General features: G+C 31.4%; 2 protein-coding genes and 1 pseudogene across 3 annotated transcripts in view; all 3 read right to left on the reverse strand.

The window, feature by feature from the left end:
* Positions 1 to 932, reverse strand: part of LOC105123402 (probable receptor-like protein kinase At1g67000) — a 9,781-nt gene extending 8,849 nt beyond the window's left edge. Inside the window, exon 1 of the mRNA XM_011022981.1 lies at positions 38 to 932. Within this exon, the coding sequence (XP_011021283.1) occupies positions 38 to 863 (826 nt within the window). The 5' untranslated portion in view covers positions 864 to 932. The remainder of the gene's footprint in view (positions 1 to 37) is intronic.
* Positions 1 to 17,186, reverse strand: part of LOC105123404 (probable receptor-like protein kinase At1g67000) — a 90,408-nt pseudogene that overhangs the window by 41,655 nt on the left and 31,567 nt on the right.
* LOC105123401 (alpha/beta hydrolase domain-containing protein 17B-like) lies at positions 3,353 to 7,412 on the reverse strand. Of its 2 annotated transcripts, XM_011022980.1 has the most exons (6): positions 6,668 to 7,412; positions 5,591 to 5,627; positions 4,964 to 5,200; positions 4,835 to 4,882; positions 3,899 to 3,989; positions 3,353 to 3,829 (listed from the first exon to the last, which is right to left on the reverse strand). In XM_011022980.1, the coding sequence occupies exons 1-6, from the start codon at positions 6,991 to 6,993 to the stop codon at positions 3,594 to 3,596; spliced, it is 975 nt and encodes a 324-aa protein (XP_011021282.1). In that variant the 5' UTR covers positions 6,994 to 7,412; the 3' UTR covers positions 3,353 to 3,593. The 2 variants fall into 2 exon arrangements, with proteins under 2 accessions (XP_011021282.1, XP_011021281.1); XM_011022979.1 differs by having other exon boundaries at positions 3,353 to 3,989; positions 6,668 to 7,411.

Below are 17,186 nucleotides of genomic sequence, written 5' to 3' on the forward strand. Positions count from 1 at the left end.
AGCAGGAAAAAAAAAAATAACAGGCAAGAGGACATACTTGAGGATTGATCATTAGTTGGAGATTGTTGGCAAGAAAATTGTTGAGGTTGATCCTTGCAATAACAAGTAAATGCTGTAGCGGCCTGGTTGTACCCACACTTACCGCCAGAAGATTGGCACGTGTGACAGAAGCTATTAGATGCATTCCACTTCAAACCAAAACCTTGATTTAGACTTCCCAGCAGCTGTGCTGCAGTTGGAGTACTTAAAATTTGCTCAAAAGCTGATTCACGTACTGGAACTTCAATGCTATCTTTGCACGTTGCCAGGTAACTGATCAAGCTAGAAGCAGAGCTTCCAAGAACCGAAAAGTTGGCAAATGCTGTAAAGTAGCCCGTCATCTGAGTGGCGTTTATTTCGCAGGGAAACTGAGGTAAAACCATTGAAGTTGGTGCACCTTGAGTGGGGCAACCATAATAGATTGTTATGTTGTGATCATCGGATGTGTAGTTCAATAGATTGGGTATCCAAGTGGTGTTGAGAATGAGTGATGGACAGATGTTTTCTGCATAATCTTTTCGAGCAACACTGAGAATCCGTGTCTGGTTATCGATGCCAAGAACTTTGTAAGTCAATTTCTCGATTGTGATCTCCGGATCTTGGTCACTGCAGTCGAGCTTCAACTCCGGATAGCCACAGTAGTCAGGCCTATTGGATCCCCAGAAAGGATAACCAACATCCTTAATATCTCCACAATCAAACGAGTTGCTGCAGCTTACATATCGCTCATCATCATTGGCAAAGGCAGATGCTGGAGCATGGACAAAGGTTATTATTAGGAATATGATGAACCAAGACATGGTAGGAAAGAGATGGTGTTGCATTTCCAGAGACGGATAGAAACTGCAGGGAAATTCTGTAGAGGTTGGAGAAAACTAAACCTGTTTTTTTTTCAATATGATGCCGTACTGAATTCCATTCTTGAACAGCACTGTTGGAAAGTAAAATGTTGACTGAACATGCAGTATGACTTGGTCCAGAGCACGAAGTTTCGTGCTGATAGCGGTAGGAGAGCGTATTTTGATCACAAGGAAAGACTATTTCTTTAATTTCATTTTAGCCATAATTATATAGCTATTGATCATTTATTTATTTATTTTAACGGAAACATTAACAACTAACTAACGAATTTTAACAGAAACCCTCAATTAACAAAAGACTGAAAGCTGAGATTTTAAAACAAAAGAGAAGAAAAAAATGAGAAGTTTATGCATTAAAAATGTTGTACGTACCAATTTCGAAATGACTAGGTGGTGAAGCTGGCCATTCAAAATCTTGAGGTTCATCCGCACAGTAACAAGTGAATGCTGTAGTGGTCTGGTTGTACCCACACAGACCACCAGAAGATTTGCATGTATCACATAATGAATCATTTGCTCTCCACGCCAACTCAAAACCTTGATTAATAGCTCCAAGCAACTGTGCTACAGTTGGACTGACTAGAATTGGCTCAATAGCTGATTGAAGGGCAGGAACTTTAACACTCTTGTTGCATGTTGTCAGGTAGCTGATGATTAAGCTTGTAGCAGTCCGACTAAGGTCAGAGAGGTTGACGGTTAAAGTATCCCGTCATATTAGTGTCGTTAATGTTGCAAGTGAACTGAGATGATAACGCCGGTGGGCTTGGACTAGGACAACCATAGAACAGTGTTACCTCACCGTGATCTGAAGTGTAATTCAAGAGGTTTGGATTGAAAGAGGGATTGGAAAGGAGAGAAGGACATAGATTTTCTGCGTAATCTGATCTAGAAACATTGAGAGTCCGCGACTGTTTATTGATGCCAAGGAGTTTGTAAGTCGATCGCATGATTGTGATCGCCGGATCTTGGGTTCTGCAACCGAGCTCAAACCCGGGATAGCCACAGTAATCAGGCCTATAGGATCCCGAGAAAGGATAGCCAACACCCGTAATATTTCCGCAATCAAATGAATTCATGCAGCTCAGATATCGCTCATCATCATCGGCAAAGGCAGATGATGGAGCATGGACAAAGATTATTATTAGGAATATGATGAACCAAGAATTGGTAGGAAAGAGATGGCATTGCATTTCGGAGATGGAGAGAGGTTACAGGGACAATCTGTAGATATTGGAGGAAATTGGACCAGAATTTCTTTTTCTTTTTCACGCCGTACTGAATTCCACTCATGAATAATAGAATTCCGCACGTAAATCCGTTGAAAAGTGAAATACTGAGTGAACATGTAGCATGACTAGGTCTAAAGTAAGAAGCTTCAAGCCGATAGCGGGAGGACTGCTATGCTGCATGGCACTTTATGATTTTGAAATCTCTCAATGCCTTCATCACTCAAGAAAGAACCCTAGCAGGAAGAGCTGCTTGTGCCTTCGGAGAGAATCAAGGCTCTGCATTTAGCTAAAAGCTAAGATCAAGATGAAGACGGTTGCATCTTTCTGTGCCCTCAACATAGTACCGATATGCATGGGTAGCAATTGTCTACGGAATTGAGCACGAGAGACTTTTTGGCTGAAGCCTCTATGGTTTTTATTTCAGCTGCCTGAACATCTCCAGTGATTTTTACGAATTAGACTCCTCCATTTTAGTCCAGCAGCCCACAGAAGCACTACTGTCTCCCTCATTTGTCAATATGCAAATTGTTCCGCGGACTGGTAACCAGAGCAGCGAGTGTTAGCGAGGCCAATTGTTATTTTAATTGGTTGGTCAATAATACCTCCCTTGACTGACATGTAGCCTTTCATCTGACTTTCATACCACCGGAGGTTTCGATTGCAGTTCATAAAGAAAATATAACTAATTCATTACTTCACAAAAACACAAGCTGCCAAGAAATGAAGAGTACGGCTACCAGTAAAGAATAGGTTTGGCCTGCTTGAATGTTCAGTGGAAACTTGGAGGGCAGTATAAAACTTCTGTTCAAAGAGAAATGAGAATGGAGACTGGGACACATATTTCGACATGGTGAAAGTAGTTTAACGCACTGTTGATAAACATATTCTTTGACTCTGCTTTGCAGAGCAACGATGTCACTGTCCTTGAAACATATCCCAAAGAAGAAGAAAAACAGGAAATCTTTAGATTCTTTCTTGGATGTACTAAATGCCCTGATATCAAAATCACTCAGGATGTCCAGCAACATGCGGAACGTTTCACAAATCTGAGTTGAAGAATCCAAAAAACATAAACATAAACGTTTATAGTTTGTAGATGTAAATCATGACCAAGAAAGAAAATGGTCAAGCCCCGGACAAGCATATTTTACTTCAGCTCACAACTAGCATATAACACTTTCTCAAATCTACAGAGAGGGAAAATCGAAAAATGGCTACACGTGATAGTTGCGAATACATGATTTTATCTTCAAATGAACACCTCAGAGTTAAAATACAAGATTTCGCTTAATTTGACTCACGTTCTAAGCATTCGTACAGATACAACATTTATATGGTAAATTACACTCAATCTAATAATTTGTACTAGACTCAATGCACATTACAAAAGCAGGAGTGAAATTAAATTACCTTCTCCAGTCAACCAATGCATGTATTTTATTTATGAAGCTCTTGGCATAAATAATCACCAGACCAAGCCTTTTCTTCTTCTAAATCTATCAACACGGTCAGTGCTCATCCGAGACTTTTCAGGCTTATTTGGCTTCTTAGACTTCTCAAGCCTACTATCTAAGCTATTTCTAGAGATTTCAGGAAGGTCACCCAGTTCAAAAGTGTCTGAACTTGCACTCTCTGATAGTTTGTTCTGATTTTCAGACTCTGCTGTTGTTTTAGGACCATTTGTAGCTGTTTTTGATTTGCCTATGGTCAAAACAAACTTCTTCAGATGTTTGATAAATTCTGGGTAAAGCTCAAGATTGCAATGCCCACCTCCATTGATCCACAATGGTTCATATTTCTCTTTGCAAAGCTCCCACAGTTGTTTCCCGTGAGAGCAGTCAACCACTTCATCTGATGTTCCCTGAAGATAAAAAAAATATATATTAAAATCCCTTATATCCAACGTGATTTTATCTCTAATTTCCATAAGCGATATTTTAAGAGTGATGAGCCATAAATCTCTGACTATTAACTATGATTGTAAATACAGATAACTGCAAATTGAACAATATAACAAAAACTTCAGCAATCAAATGGAGGATCAACAAATATTAATATTTTGTTTTATCCTTCTGATTTATAGAAACAAAAATAAAATATAAATTGAATTTGTCTGTGCAAAACTATCCAGGTTAAGCAAGTACATGATTACCCAGATGTCAAAGCAGTTTATGGCAAACTACATATCCGAGGAAGTCAATCAGGCCACCTTTACGCCCTTAGCAAATGAAGAATTAAAAAATAAGGTTTAAAGAGACCGTTTTTTAATGGTAATTTTACTCCGTCTTGGGCTTTTTATTAATTAAATCATATTATCAATGGTATAGGAAAAGCTCATTTGTTAACAACCAAATTGAATTAGGTTGACACTGAATACAGGCTAGCAGTTGCTATTAAGACTCTTTTCCTCGTATTATTTGCTTGGTTTATGAGTTATGACTGCAACCATAGTTACATCATGTTGAAAGCTTCCAGTGAAACTGTGATGCTAAGGAATTTCCTGTATTCATATCTCTAGAGATTACACACCTATTAATTTTTCCGATGATAGTCTGAAAATTTGTATTCTAGAACAAGAAAGATATCAAAACCATAAGACCTGCATCTTTCACTTTAGCCAAAACTCATGCAATGCATAAAATAATGTCCCAAAGAGAGACTATGAACAGCACAAAAGAAATTGAAGACACGGGAAATAATACTTACATGAATTATGAGAACACGACAGTTCACCATACCAATTTTGTCAATGTTCTGAAAGGAGAAAGTAACTTAAGTGCTCGCACAGAGAATTAAACAGCCATATTTAATAGAATCAACACCACAAAAAAATACCTTGTAAATGTCAAACCAGTAAGTCCTTTTGACTGGGTACAATACCCTCATCCCAGACAATATTGGGCTATGCAGAACCACACCTCTCAAGTTTGGTAAACGTGAAGCGAGATCAACTGTGGGACCACTACCAACAGACTGACCATACAATATTAGTTGATCATCTTTAACCCCATACTGCTCCTTGAGGCATTTATATGCCGCGTCTATGTCCGCATATGTGTTACATTCAGTTGGCTGTTTCAAAAGAAAGGTGGCATATGTTGAGAGCAATGCCATATATTACAAGCAAACAACAACAACAACCATTTGAGAAACTACACATAATGCCAAGTAGGTCCTTGATTAATAGACAATTTTGAAGATGTAAAATAGAATGAAGGAAACAATTAACATATAATTCTTGCTTTATGGATGAAGAGGGGAAAATATGCAAATCAAAAGCATAAGGGGAACTTCTGCATGTTTCATTGTTTGAATTTGAATATCTAAGTTCTGAAACAAGGATATCTAAGCATGCATGAGAAAAAGACATCCACAAAGAAATGTGAAATTGTTAAAGCTCGAGCAGAGCCTAAAACTTTCTTTTGATCATTAGCAACCAGGAATAGGAAAGCTGGTATAAACCTTTCCGCTTGATTGCCCATAGCCAGAGTAATCATATCTGGAAAAAACAAAAACATAAATTCAATATTAAAAACTAACCCGAAAATAAACAACAGTAATATAAAATTGCAAAGGAAATGAAAAGAACATGATATATAAAGAATATGAATACTTTTTTTTCTTCTGTTCTTCGCATCACTTATGATTTTTTAAGAGATTATGAGGTTATTACTCACCTATATTTCTCCACCTATATTTCTCCATTATATTACAAGAGGAACAAGTACACTAGTTATCATGTAGCGTAGCCAAGTAAATAACATAACTTCTACATTGCTTCTGTAAGGTGTATCCTGAAACATAAAAACCATTCCGATGGTGATTTTGAAACTAAACCATGTCAAGTTAAAACCTAAAATCTACCTTCAAAGACCTTTCATACGGCCATGAACATCATTCTATTTCAGATATGCCAGTGAGAGCAGTGATTCTGTATCATCGGATTCAAGAGAAGACAGAAAAAAGGCATATCTACATTAAAGACTCACCCAATTCACTTCAGGGTTTGCAACTGCCCTAACGATAACTTGGCTTCCATCCTTGCTAAACCTAGTATTTAATTTTCAACAAACTCTCCCAAATCCCAACAAATGGGTAATACTCAAAATGGAAATTGCAGACTTGTAACCAAAAAAACCCACACCTAAACCTCTCTTTCCACCATTAGAGTTCCCAAACTCACTTTCAATACCAGTTGAGTAAACGTTACCCTCACCACAGTCATAGGTTACTTCCTTGTCGCAACCACAAAGTTCACTACTAAAGAGCCAACCCTCAAACTCAGCAATAGACATTAAAAACCAGACCTTTTCTCCATCAAACTCCAAAACTATACATGGAAAGCCTCTCCCATACGCTTAATCAATAAATTACACTAGAGCAATAAGTCCAATAAAAATGCACCAGCCCACCAAATCAACCAAACCAACACTCATAAAGTTCCATACTTTCAATTAGTAGAACTAAAAAAACTAAACCAAACCAAACAATAATATTTAAAAAAAAATACTTCAAAAGGTAAAGGGTTACGGATCTAACCCCATAAGATTAATGCGAAGGCGATTACTCAATTCAACAAAAAGCTCAAACATTTGACCCAAATCAGCAGCATTTCCATGAGAATACAACAAAGTAGCTGAAGCTCTTGGATGTTTAATATGAACAGCCACGATTTCATTTCCACGCCGAGTCCTCAATTTCAGCACATCCACGTCATCCTTCCTCGGCACCTCGGGTATGTACAGCCTGGTGTTGGAGCCGCCAGACACGGCGGAGGAAGAGTCATCAGTTACCACCGTATAAGAAGCCGGGTTTGGTGGGAAGAAAGCGAACTTCGCGGCAATTGTTGAAGTGACTCCGCCCATGTTGTTGTTATTATCTTCCCTATCATCAGATGCTTTGGATTCATAAAAAGGGAACCCTTTTTCAGATCTTATCAGATTAGATAAGTGGTGGAGGCGCGTGGGTTGGGGAGTGGCGCGTGGGTTGGGGAGAAGGAATCCAAGGTATTATGAGAACGTTTGAAGTTATAGCTTTCAGCTTAGTTAGGAAGAGAGGGGTTGGAAATTGTCGCCCGACGGCGACTTGTTATCAAGAAGAAGGGAGGTGAGAAAGGAAGGGGAGCTCTTTCCTTTTACTTTGGACAGGAAAGCAAGCAAAATCTATAGTTTAAACTACTGCACATGGACACTGCTTCAAGACAACTATAGTAAGGGGAAGCTGGGGGGGTACTTTGTGGTTCATTGGGTTTTGTGTGTGTGAGGGACTCTCCCAGCATCATGTCATGCACCTTCCATCCATTTGGTTCCAAATGGTATAGTTGTAGTTATATTGTTTTGGCGTAGGGATTATTAGGTGTAGTTGGGACTATAGTTATTAAACATAATTTGATTTAAGTTTGAGAAAGTATTTGAAATGATGTTTTCAAAAATTGTAATTTTTTATTTAAAATTATTTTAAAATATATATATATATATATTATTTTTAAATATTTTTAAATTAAAAACGTTTTAAAAAAATTATCACCATACTTACAAATACATTTTAACTTAAAAAAATCTATAATTTAAAATTACCATTGACTTGACTATTAATACAATAAAACTATGTCAACTTGAAATAAAAAATCAATTTCAAATTAAATAAATAAATATTAATACAATAAAACTATGTTAATACTAAAAACATTTAAAAAGTAAAAAGAATTAAGGATATTTTAGTAAAATAATTAACTTAATGAGACATAAGTTAATCCAATGACTTGGGATGTTTTAGATTTGTCTCTCGACCGCGTGTAACAAATTGTAATTGGAATTAGATGGTTTTAATAGCTATGCATGTATGTGCATATGACTTGAAATTATATGGTTCTTTTCATAGTATAAGGCTTGCTGGCATTATGATAATAGCTTATGTATTTTAAGTTTTTTTTATGAAAAAAAAATAAATTAATACTTTTTAAAAGTTTTTAATATTCTAATAAAAAAAATATCATTTGACGTGTACATGCTTGGAAAATGCTGGTGTGTACTGTGGACTGTGATTTCAAGGTGGGTTTCTCCTTCGTATGCGTGGCAGGAGGTTTTTATTATTTTTTTTATTTTCAGAAGGAGGAGCTATTTATTATTTTTTTTAAATTTTACCATAGCTATTGAATCTTTCTTCTTTTTTTTTTCTTTTTTTTTTCATAACGTTGGTGGTGGTCCTGTAATGACGTCCGTCAGACATTTGAACACATTATTGACCCTTTCCGTTCTTGTAGTGGAACTGTGGTGGGCAAAAGAGGACATGTCGTTTAAAGATTAAAGAGCAGAAAGAAGGACCCCACGCGCTAACCATAACGCGTGATTTAACATTATTTAGTTATAGTCACGTATAACTAGGTGGATTTTTATTTTTATTTATTTTTGGCCCGGAATTCTGAAGTTTGTTGAGGGAACGAGAAGGACAAGAACCAAACAGAACTAATAAAGGGAGGAGATTTTGGAAGGGATAAGTTCTCCACTCGCATCATGACGGCGGGGGGAAGAAGAGAAAAGGTAGCGTTCCATCCCCCTAATGTCCATTTAGAATCCATAATTTTTCGTTGAGAAGTCTTTTCATTTGCTTTCATCGGAAAAGCCCCTGAGCCTTTCTATTTGGGGATCTAATAAGGCTATTCAAGGCAACAAATCAATACAAGCTGGATTCATGCACCATATCTCATCAAGAGTCATCCTCTTCACCATCTCCCTCTAATTATTGTTATTATTATTAATAATTTTATTATTAATTTTGTTGTTATTGTTATTAACCGAGACATGTGAGAAAATATTATAGTTATAAATAATAGTTTTTTGTGTAGCTATAAAAAAAAATTTATTTTTTTATTTTTTTAATTTTATACTTTAGTATTAGATTAAGTAGGAAGTAGATTTCATGATTTGTTTAATTTATTTTTTATTATGTTATTTCGATTTCATTATTTAAGAATAGTGCTTAACGAACTAGCCCAAGTTGATTTAGGTTGCTTTTTATGTTTTTTATTAAATTTATTTTTTAAAAATATCATTTAATATTGAGTCGGTTGGGAATTGAGTTTTATAATCTATTTTGATTTATTATATATGATGATATATTGATCTCAAGATCAAAGTCATGAGTTTTAGTGTTTTAACCTCGGTTAAATCATGTTGTTTTTTTATTTTATTTCTAAAAGGTTATCTCGATCTCATGTTTTTTAATATTAAAATTTTATTTTATTAAGTTGTCCCCATCTCATGACCTAGGTTGCAGGTATGACAAGTTAATCCAATTGACTTATTATTATTTTTTTTACTTAACTTTTTTTCCAATATCATCATTTAATATTGTGTTTGATTGAGAATTAGATTTTATAATTTTGTAATTTATTTTGGTTTGTTTTTATGAGGTCATGAATCTCATGATTCAAAAATAATGCGTAACAGGTTAATGCATGTTGACTTTACTTATTTTGTGTCATTTTTTAATTAAATTTCTTACAAATTAATCGATTGAGAATTGAATTTTTTTTTTTTTTTTATGAGGTTATCTCAATCTCATCACTCAACTTGTGAATTTGGCAAGTTAATCCAAGTTAAACTAGGTTATTTTTTTATTTTTTTATTAAATTATCTCAGTTTTATGATTTGAGTCATGAGTTTGGTAGATTGACTTGGATTATTTTTTAATTTCATCCTTCAACATTTGACTGGTTGAAAATTGAACTTCATAATTTTTATATTTTTTTCTATATTGTTATTTCGGTTTTATGACCCGAGTCATAAGTTTGACAAGTTAATTCGGGTCACTTTTTTATGTCTTTTTTTAATAAATTTTATTTCAATTTCATCCTTTAATATTAGATTGATTGGAAATTGGGTTTTATAATTTGTTTTATATGAGGTTATTATAGTATTATAACTCGAGTCATGAGTTTGACATATTAACTTAGGTTGACTCAAGTCAATCCTATATATTGTTATTGTCATATTAAAAAAAATATGTAATCTAGAAAATTCTTTTGAGTTAAACTGTCTTTTTACATATCTATCGAATTATTTTTGAACCTGAAAAGTTAATCAAATCATATTAAATCAACTTCTATATAGTTTAAGTTTTTTATACACTAAAAAACATTAATAATATTTAAATATTATATATATATATTTAAAAAAAATTAACCCAACTTGCAACGTAATATAAGGCACTAATCTAATGATATAGTATAAATCTATATTGGTACGATAGTTCCATTAACTTGTTTGTTAGAAAGAAAGGAAAAATGGCATCAAAATTTTATTTCCATTCAAAGTAAGCAAATATCAAATAATTTTATAGTGTTCTATAAGCAAAGCAACTAGTAATATTTTATTAGTTATTTTTTAAATTTATTTTTAAAAAATAAAAAAGATATAATTGGAAGAGAAAAATACCAAGTGGAGATATTTTTAATATTTTTAACAGGTTATAAATTTTATATTTTTTCTTTTAAAATATTATTAGATATTCCACAAGTACTATAAAATTTTTCAAAATCAAACAATGAAAAAAAAAAATATTAATAATGCATTAACCAATTGACCTCTTGGTGATTGGTAATGAAATTTTGATTTACATTCAATTATTACTAAATGCTGAAAATTAAATTTGTTTATATCTCCGTAAAATATATGTTCAAAGTTGGATTCTCATCTTTATTTCGATTATCAAATCAATCCCTTGTCATAGTTGGAATCGAAACTCTAATAATGTCAAAAGACAAAAAAACCACAATGTGAAAAAACATCCGTTATATACCTTACAATATCATTACATGATATGCGCTCCTAATAAAATGGTAAAGAATGTAAGTACTATATCATATATATCATAATGATTCATTATGATTTTTATCGCCAGCACACATTTTATTTTATTGCATGTGTCCTTGATTGTTCCTCTAAAGATATTTAATCGAATGATAATAGTTGTTTTCTAAAAGGTTTTTTAAAATATATTAAAATAATATTTTTTTAAAATAAAAATTAATTTATCAAATAAAATTAATTTAGCAAATGTGAATACAAAGTTGAAAAATTGACAAGTACTTAAAAAATAAATTTACATATACAAAGAATGTCATTTGTATTCATCATATTATCAATATGCATAAATTATTTATATTATATGTATATTAAAAATTATTTCAAAAAACTTTATTAAAAAATGACTTTAACCAGAAAATATAAAAATTATAATTAATCAAAATATAATTATAAAATCAAAACAGAACCTATAACTAGATATATTTTTATCACTTATGTATATGTCCATTTTATCCTGAAATACTAATTAAATGCAACTTTAGACAGAACTTTTTCTTCTATTTTGTTATATGCAACTTCAAGTCGGAATACACTGTCCTATGATTTGTACGGTAATTATTGGCTGCAAGTGTTATTGTGTTCATGTTGTAACATTATTAAGAACAAAATGGATTATTAAGAACTAAGTGGAGACTTGCTCAGTAATTCCCTATGATGTGATGGTAGCTAGCTACATTCATTATTTCAATGAAAGTTTATTTTCTTCTTTGATTTCTCAATTGAATTTTAAAAATGACACTTAAGAAAAATTAATTCTGAATATATTATGAAAATATGAATGTGAAATCAATCAATAAAGGGAATTTCGTCTCACTAAACTGCTTAGAATATACCACTAATCATGAAAAAAAAATAAAAAATAGGGGAAGGTAAATTGAATTCATGGCGGGGTTTTGAATCTCAAATTAGATTCATGGAGTCCCTTTTTGGGCTTTAGTAACGAACAGCAAATCAGAAAAGTCCTTAACTTTAAAAGGCCCTGGAAGAAGATTTTGGATTTGTAATTATGGGCTTCAAAGCCTTGGATTTGTTCTATATGAAACTGTATATCTCTTTTGTTCATCGGACCAAAGAAGGACACTTCAAGCTACGCCCCAGAAAGGAAAAAAATATAAACAGTGAAAGTTGGAAAATGTGGTTTTAAAAAATAGTTGAAAATATCATCTGAAATAAATAAATAAATTTAAAAGAAGTAACAATTGGTTTTTATATATGGTGGTCATTTTGCTATTAATGCTGATCAATGCTGGTTACTGAAAGCATTCTTTTATTTTCATTTTTTTTTAATTTTCTACGTGGAAAGGGGAAAAGAGAAACTTGAATTCCTTTGTGTATATAATTTATCAACACAATTCACAATTTCATTTCCCCATAACTAAAAAGTTGGTCCGAGAGAAACGTTTTTTGTTTTAGTTATTAAAATTTAATAATGTTATTACAATGTTAAATGCTAAACTAGAGTTGAATTTTATTAATAGTTATATAGTTAAAATTTAATAATGTTATTACAATATAAACAGTGAAAGTGAGTTAAATGCTAAACTAGAGTTTAATTTTATTACAATGTTACATTTATTAAGGATGATCAAGGCATTGGTGGTGTGCTAATAGTCATGTTGGAAATTATATTAAGAGTATATCTTGATATATTTAGGAAAGTTGTATTTTGATATAATTAGAAAATTTTTGTTAGAATATATTATATCAATTTATATTCAATTAGCTCTTGATTCGTAGGAGAATCCTAAGTTACCTTGTATATACATTGAACATAATCAATACAATAATGCATTTTACTTAACTATCTTTTCTTATATGGTCTCAGAGAAAGTTATGTTCTAATTCTATTTCTTCAACGCATCCATTATCTGCTGCATTTCTACCTTTTCTTTGATATTTTTTTTAACATCATGGCTTCAAACAATATTAAGTTCTTTAATTCTAACAATTCATTCTCTGTACTTTTCAGTTGCATTGGTTCCCTTTATTCCTTCATCACTTACATCATCCTGGTTTGCTCATTACTTTAAAACAATTAAACGGTGACAACTATAACTTTTAACACCATATTATAAAGATTTTTTTGAATGCCAAGAATAAAACATATTTCATTATTAGCAAAATCAAAGAATCCCATGAAGCTTCAAATCCTGAAAAACATGCTCTTTAGCAACATTGCAATGATATGGTAGTTTCATGAATCTTAAATTCCCTTGAACCAGAACTAGCCGATTATGTCCTCCTATGCAACACCTCTCATGCAAAAATTTATGTGTTTCATGACAAAATTCAGCATATTGAAATGGATTGTCACTTTATTCGAGATAAAATTTTACGAGTTGAAGTTGTTACTCAATATGTGACTTCTTCACAACAATTCACAGATGTGTTTACAGAAACTTAAATAAACAAAAGTTCAAACAACTTATGTGCAAGTTAGGAGTTATTGTTATTCACTCTACAACTTGAGGGGAAGTGATGGAAATAATATTGACAGTGTATCTTGATATGGTTAGGAAAGATATGTTAGAATATATTGTATCAATTTACATTCAATTAGCTCCTGATTTGTAGGAGAACCCTAGGTACCTGATATATATAATGAACATAATCAATGCAGCAATGCATTCCATTTGAATATCTTTTCTTATAAGTCATACAATTATCAGTGTGAAAAAAGAAGGATTTAAGGGAAAATATCGAGCTTGACTGTAATTAAAGTGAAAAAAAAATATTCCATATTAATATGAGATAATTTTAAAATTAATAAAAGCTAAAATTCCCTGTGAAAACATTATTCAACTAAATTCATGGGCATTGAGCACTGTTTATTTGATAAGTGTAACTAAGATTTTGTGTTTCTCAAAAAAAATCATTAAAGAAAACTATTGGAGGTATATAATATAGTATTTGCACAAGATGCGTTGATCATTATAAGATTATTTGGGAGTAAATAGATCTTTTATATTTTTAAAGTATAATTAAATGACTAAAATATCATTGGAAACAAACCTTCTAAACTATCGGGCACTTTCATCTTTTCATAGTGGTTTTATTGTGATAATTAGGTTAGATAAGGAACAATTTAGTATCTTAATAAATAAAAAAATATAATAAAAAAATAAAAAATAGTTGGCGCATGGAAGGCGTTCGTGCTCTTCGAGCGGCGTGTGCAGAGCCTCGCAAAACCGAAAATATCATTATGTCACGTTGTTGGAATCTTACAGTGTCTTTTTCTTGTTGGAACGATGTGTATAGTTGGTGGTGATGCAATTTCTTGCAAGTAGCGTTTTTTTTCTTCATCTTTTTTCTTTTCTCCCCTCGAAATTTGTACCAGTCATGCAAGTTGTACTTTTATTTACTGAGTTTTCAATTTCAATCTTTATTTTTTTGATTTTTAATTTTTGTTCTTGGCTCTTTTGTGAAATTTTGATTTATTTTCAATTTCATCATTCAATTTTAATTTGTTATAAGTTATTTTTTTCAATTTAGTGCTCATTTTTTTGATTTTTTGGTCATTCTGTTAATTCTTTTTCTAATTTTATTCTTTAATATTTGATTGGTTCGAGATTAGACTTCATTATTTTTTCAAGTGGGATATTTCTGATCTAATGACCCTGATCATATGTTTGAAAAGTTAACATGTGTTAACATTGTGTTTTTTTTTTCTTGAACTTTTTTTTTTGATTCCTTCATTTGAAGTTCGTCGCCCCCCCCTCTGAAAAAAATATAGGCTATGTGATTTTATTTTTTTTAATCAAGTTATTTCAATTTCATTACTTTAGTTGTGAGTTTGATTGATTTACTTGGGTTGGCTCAATCTTTTTTATAGGATTGCTTTAAAAAAAAAATTAATTTTTTTTCATTTTTATCCTTTAAAATTTGATTTTGTTCTTTTATATTTAATTGACTGAAAATTGATTTATATCATTTTTTTTTCCTTTAAAATGTTTTTTTTGCTAGGTCATCAAATCATTTTTTTTTTGGTCCACTTGTTTTGATTTTTTTTTTTATAATCTAATAAAAATAAAATTATTTTCTCTTCTTTAAAAAGTGTTTGCTGGACATTAGTTTTAAAATAAGTTTTTTTTGATATGGCAGTACAGTGCAGGTATACAAATCTAGTTCCTTTCTAACTTTCTAACCAACAAAGATACAGATGATCATTGATTCTAACAAGACATAAATACTAGGAATCATGCATATTTTCCCTGCATAAAAAAGCGATGCATATTTATTATATAGTTTGGTCGATACTCAATAGTCAATAGCGTACCCTAAAGGCTATTTGGACGTAAGACCAACCACCCCATTTTCCTTTGAATTGAAAACAAGAGAATTTGAAAGTCAACCAGAGGGGAAAAAAAATAATAATAAAGAAAAGAGGAGCATCTGAACGTCATGCTTCCGTTGACACAAAATCTACTTCGAATTCAGCAAATTTAACAACGAAATGGAGTGCCATTTTTATTTTTTTATTAACATTTTATTTTTCCTTTTTCATTAATTTTAGTATTTGAATTAGTAAGTATTTTGTTTAGGATCCTTTTGATTAGGTTTTGGCCATTATTGTTGGCGGCATTACTTTTAAATAAAAGGCTCTGTCATTTCGATTTTATTCACATTTAATTTTCATTATTATATATGATATACTCATACTTGTAATAATAAATAATTTTAAGTAGTTAAATATAAATCTATTATAACTATATAAAAATATATCATGGATATATTATGTAAATAATTTAATAAATATATTTATGAAATAGCAGGACAAGTTAAGGTTTAATAGAAAGTTTAGTCATGCCAAACTAAAATCATAACTAAAAAAAAATTATAATTTTTTATTTAATTGTTAAATCGGGTTTAATTTTTTACAAGAATTTCTAAATATTGTTCTGCTTCCACTTGCATCATTATTAATACTGGATTTTCGAGCTCTAGAGCTTAAAAATTTTGGATTTAAAAATAAAAATAAAAATTTCATATTTGAATTTAAAGTTAAAAGTGGTTTTCATAATGGAATGTTATTTGCATAATATTTTGAGATAATTTGGTGATTGAAAAAGATAGTTTTTCTTATTGAGTTGTGATAATCAGATCTCAATCCAATCACTCAATAGCTAATATACTAAAATTAAAATATAAAAAAATACACAAAGAAAATGAATCAAAATGACAACAAGCAAAGATAACCTAAAGGTTCTTTAGGCCGAGCTCCAGAGTAAGCTGTTATCACTTCGGAGCAAACTGGATCTTTAGAGTCTCCAAACTGCCCTTAAGTAATGGAGGCTACTGCCAAAAAACCGAACATGCTTCTAACTTCAACTCCATTCCATGCCTTTTCTTTTCTTTTTTTAATCCCTCTCTATGAATAGAGGCCAAGGTTTTTTTTTTTTTTTTTCCGGTTGCTGGAGTTAGCAGTTCAAACTTCAAAGGCGTGTTATTAATATTTTTTGTTTTCTCTTTTCTCTGGTCAAAATACAAATCCAGACACAAATGCACAATATTTTTTAAATAAATACTAATCAGACAAGTAAAAAAATTCACTCAATCGAATCGGACAACACTAGACACGGGGGTAACAATGCTACATATCCCTATACTTTTTTTTTTTTTTGTGTTTAAAAGATCCTTTAACTATTTTTTTTTTGTCTTGAGATATCTATGTACATTATATTTGTCATTTTAAGGTTCTTCGGTTAGTTGATGTAACTAATATCATTAAATAATGACACGTGTTAGCTGCTCATATTATGAAATATTTAACTAATGTACATTTCAACTCCTAAAATTTATTTAAAAACTCAATTTGGTCCATATATCTCATTTTCTTATAAATAATTAGAATTTCTTGGTCATCTTGTTTAACAATAAATACAATTTAGTCCCTTTTTTAAAATCAAGTCCCTATTTGTCAAATCTTGAACTTGTCAAAATTAGTCAAACAATTTAAATGGATTAATGGACAATATAAGAGCTGAGAGGATAAATAAGTACGTCTTTTTAAAAATTAAGACTTTTGTTTTCTATAAAATCATATATTTATGGTCATAATTTTATTTTTGAAAAATTATTTCCAAAATCTCAAAAAAAATCAGGACAAACCCTAAGAAAATAAAATAAGAAAAAAAATGCATGCATGCATATATATATATATATATATATATATATATATATATTCTATCTCA

The sequence above is a fragment of the Populus euphratica genome, unplaced genomic scaffold (genome assembly GCF_000495115.2).
Source record: "Populus euphratica unplaced genomic scaffold, PopEup_1.0 scaffold10.1, whole genome shotgun sequence".
Lineage (NCBI taxonomy): Eukaryota > Viridiplantae > Streptophyta > Magnoliopsida > Malpighiales > Salicaceae > Populus > Populus euphratica.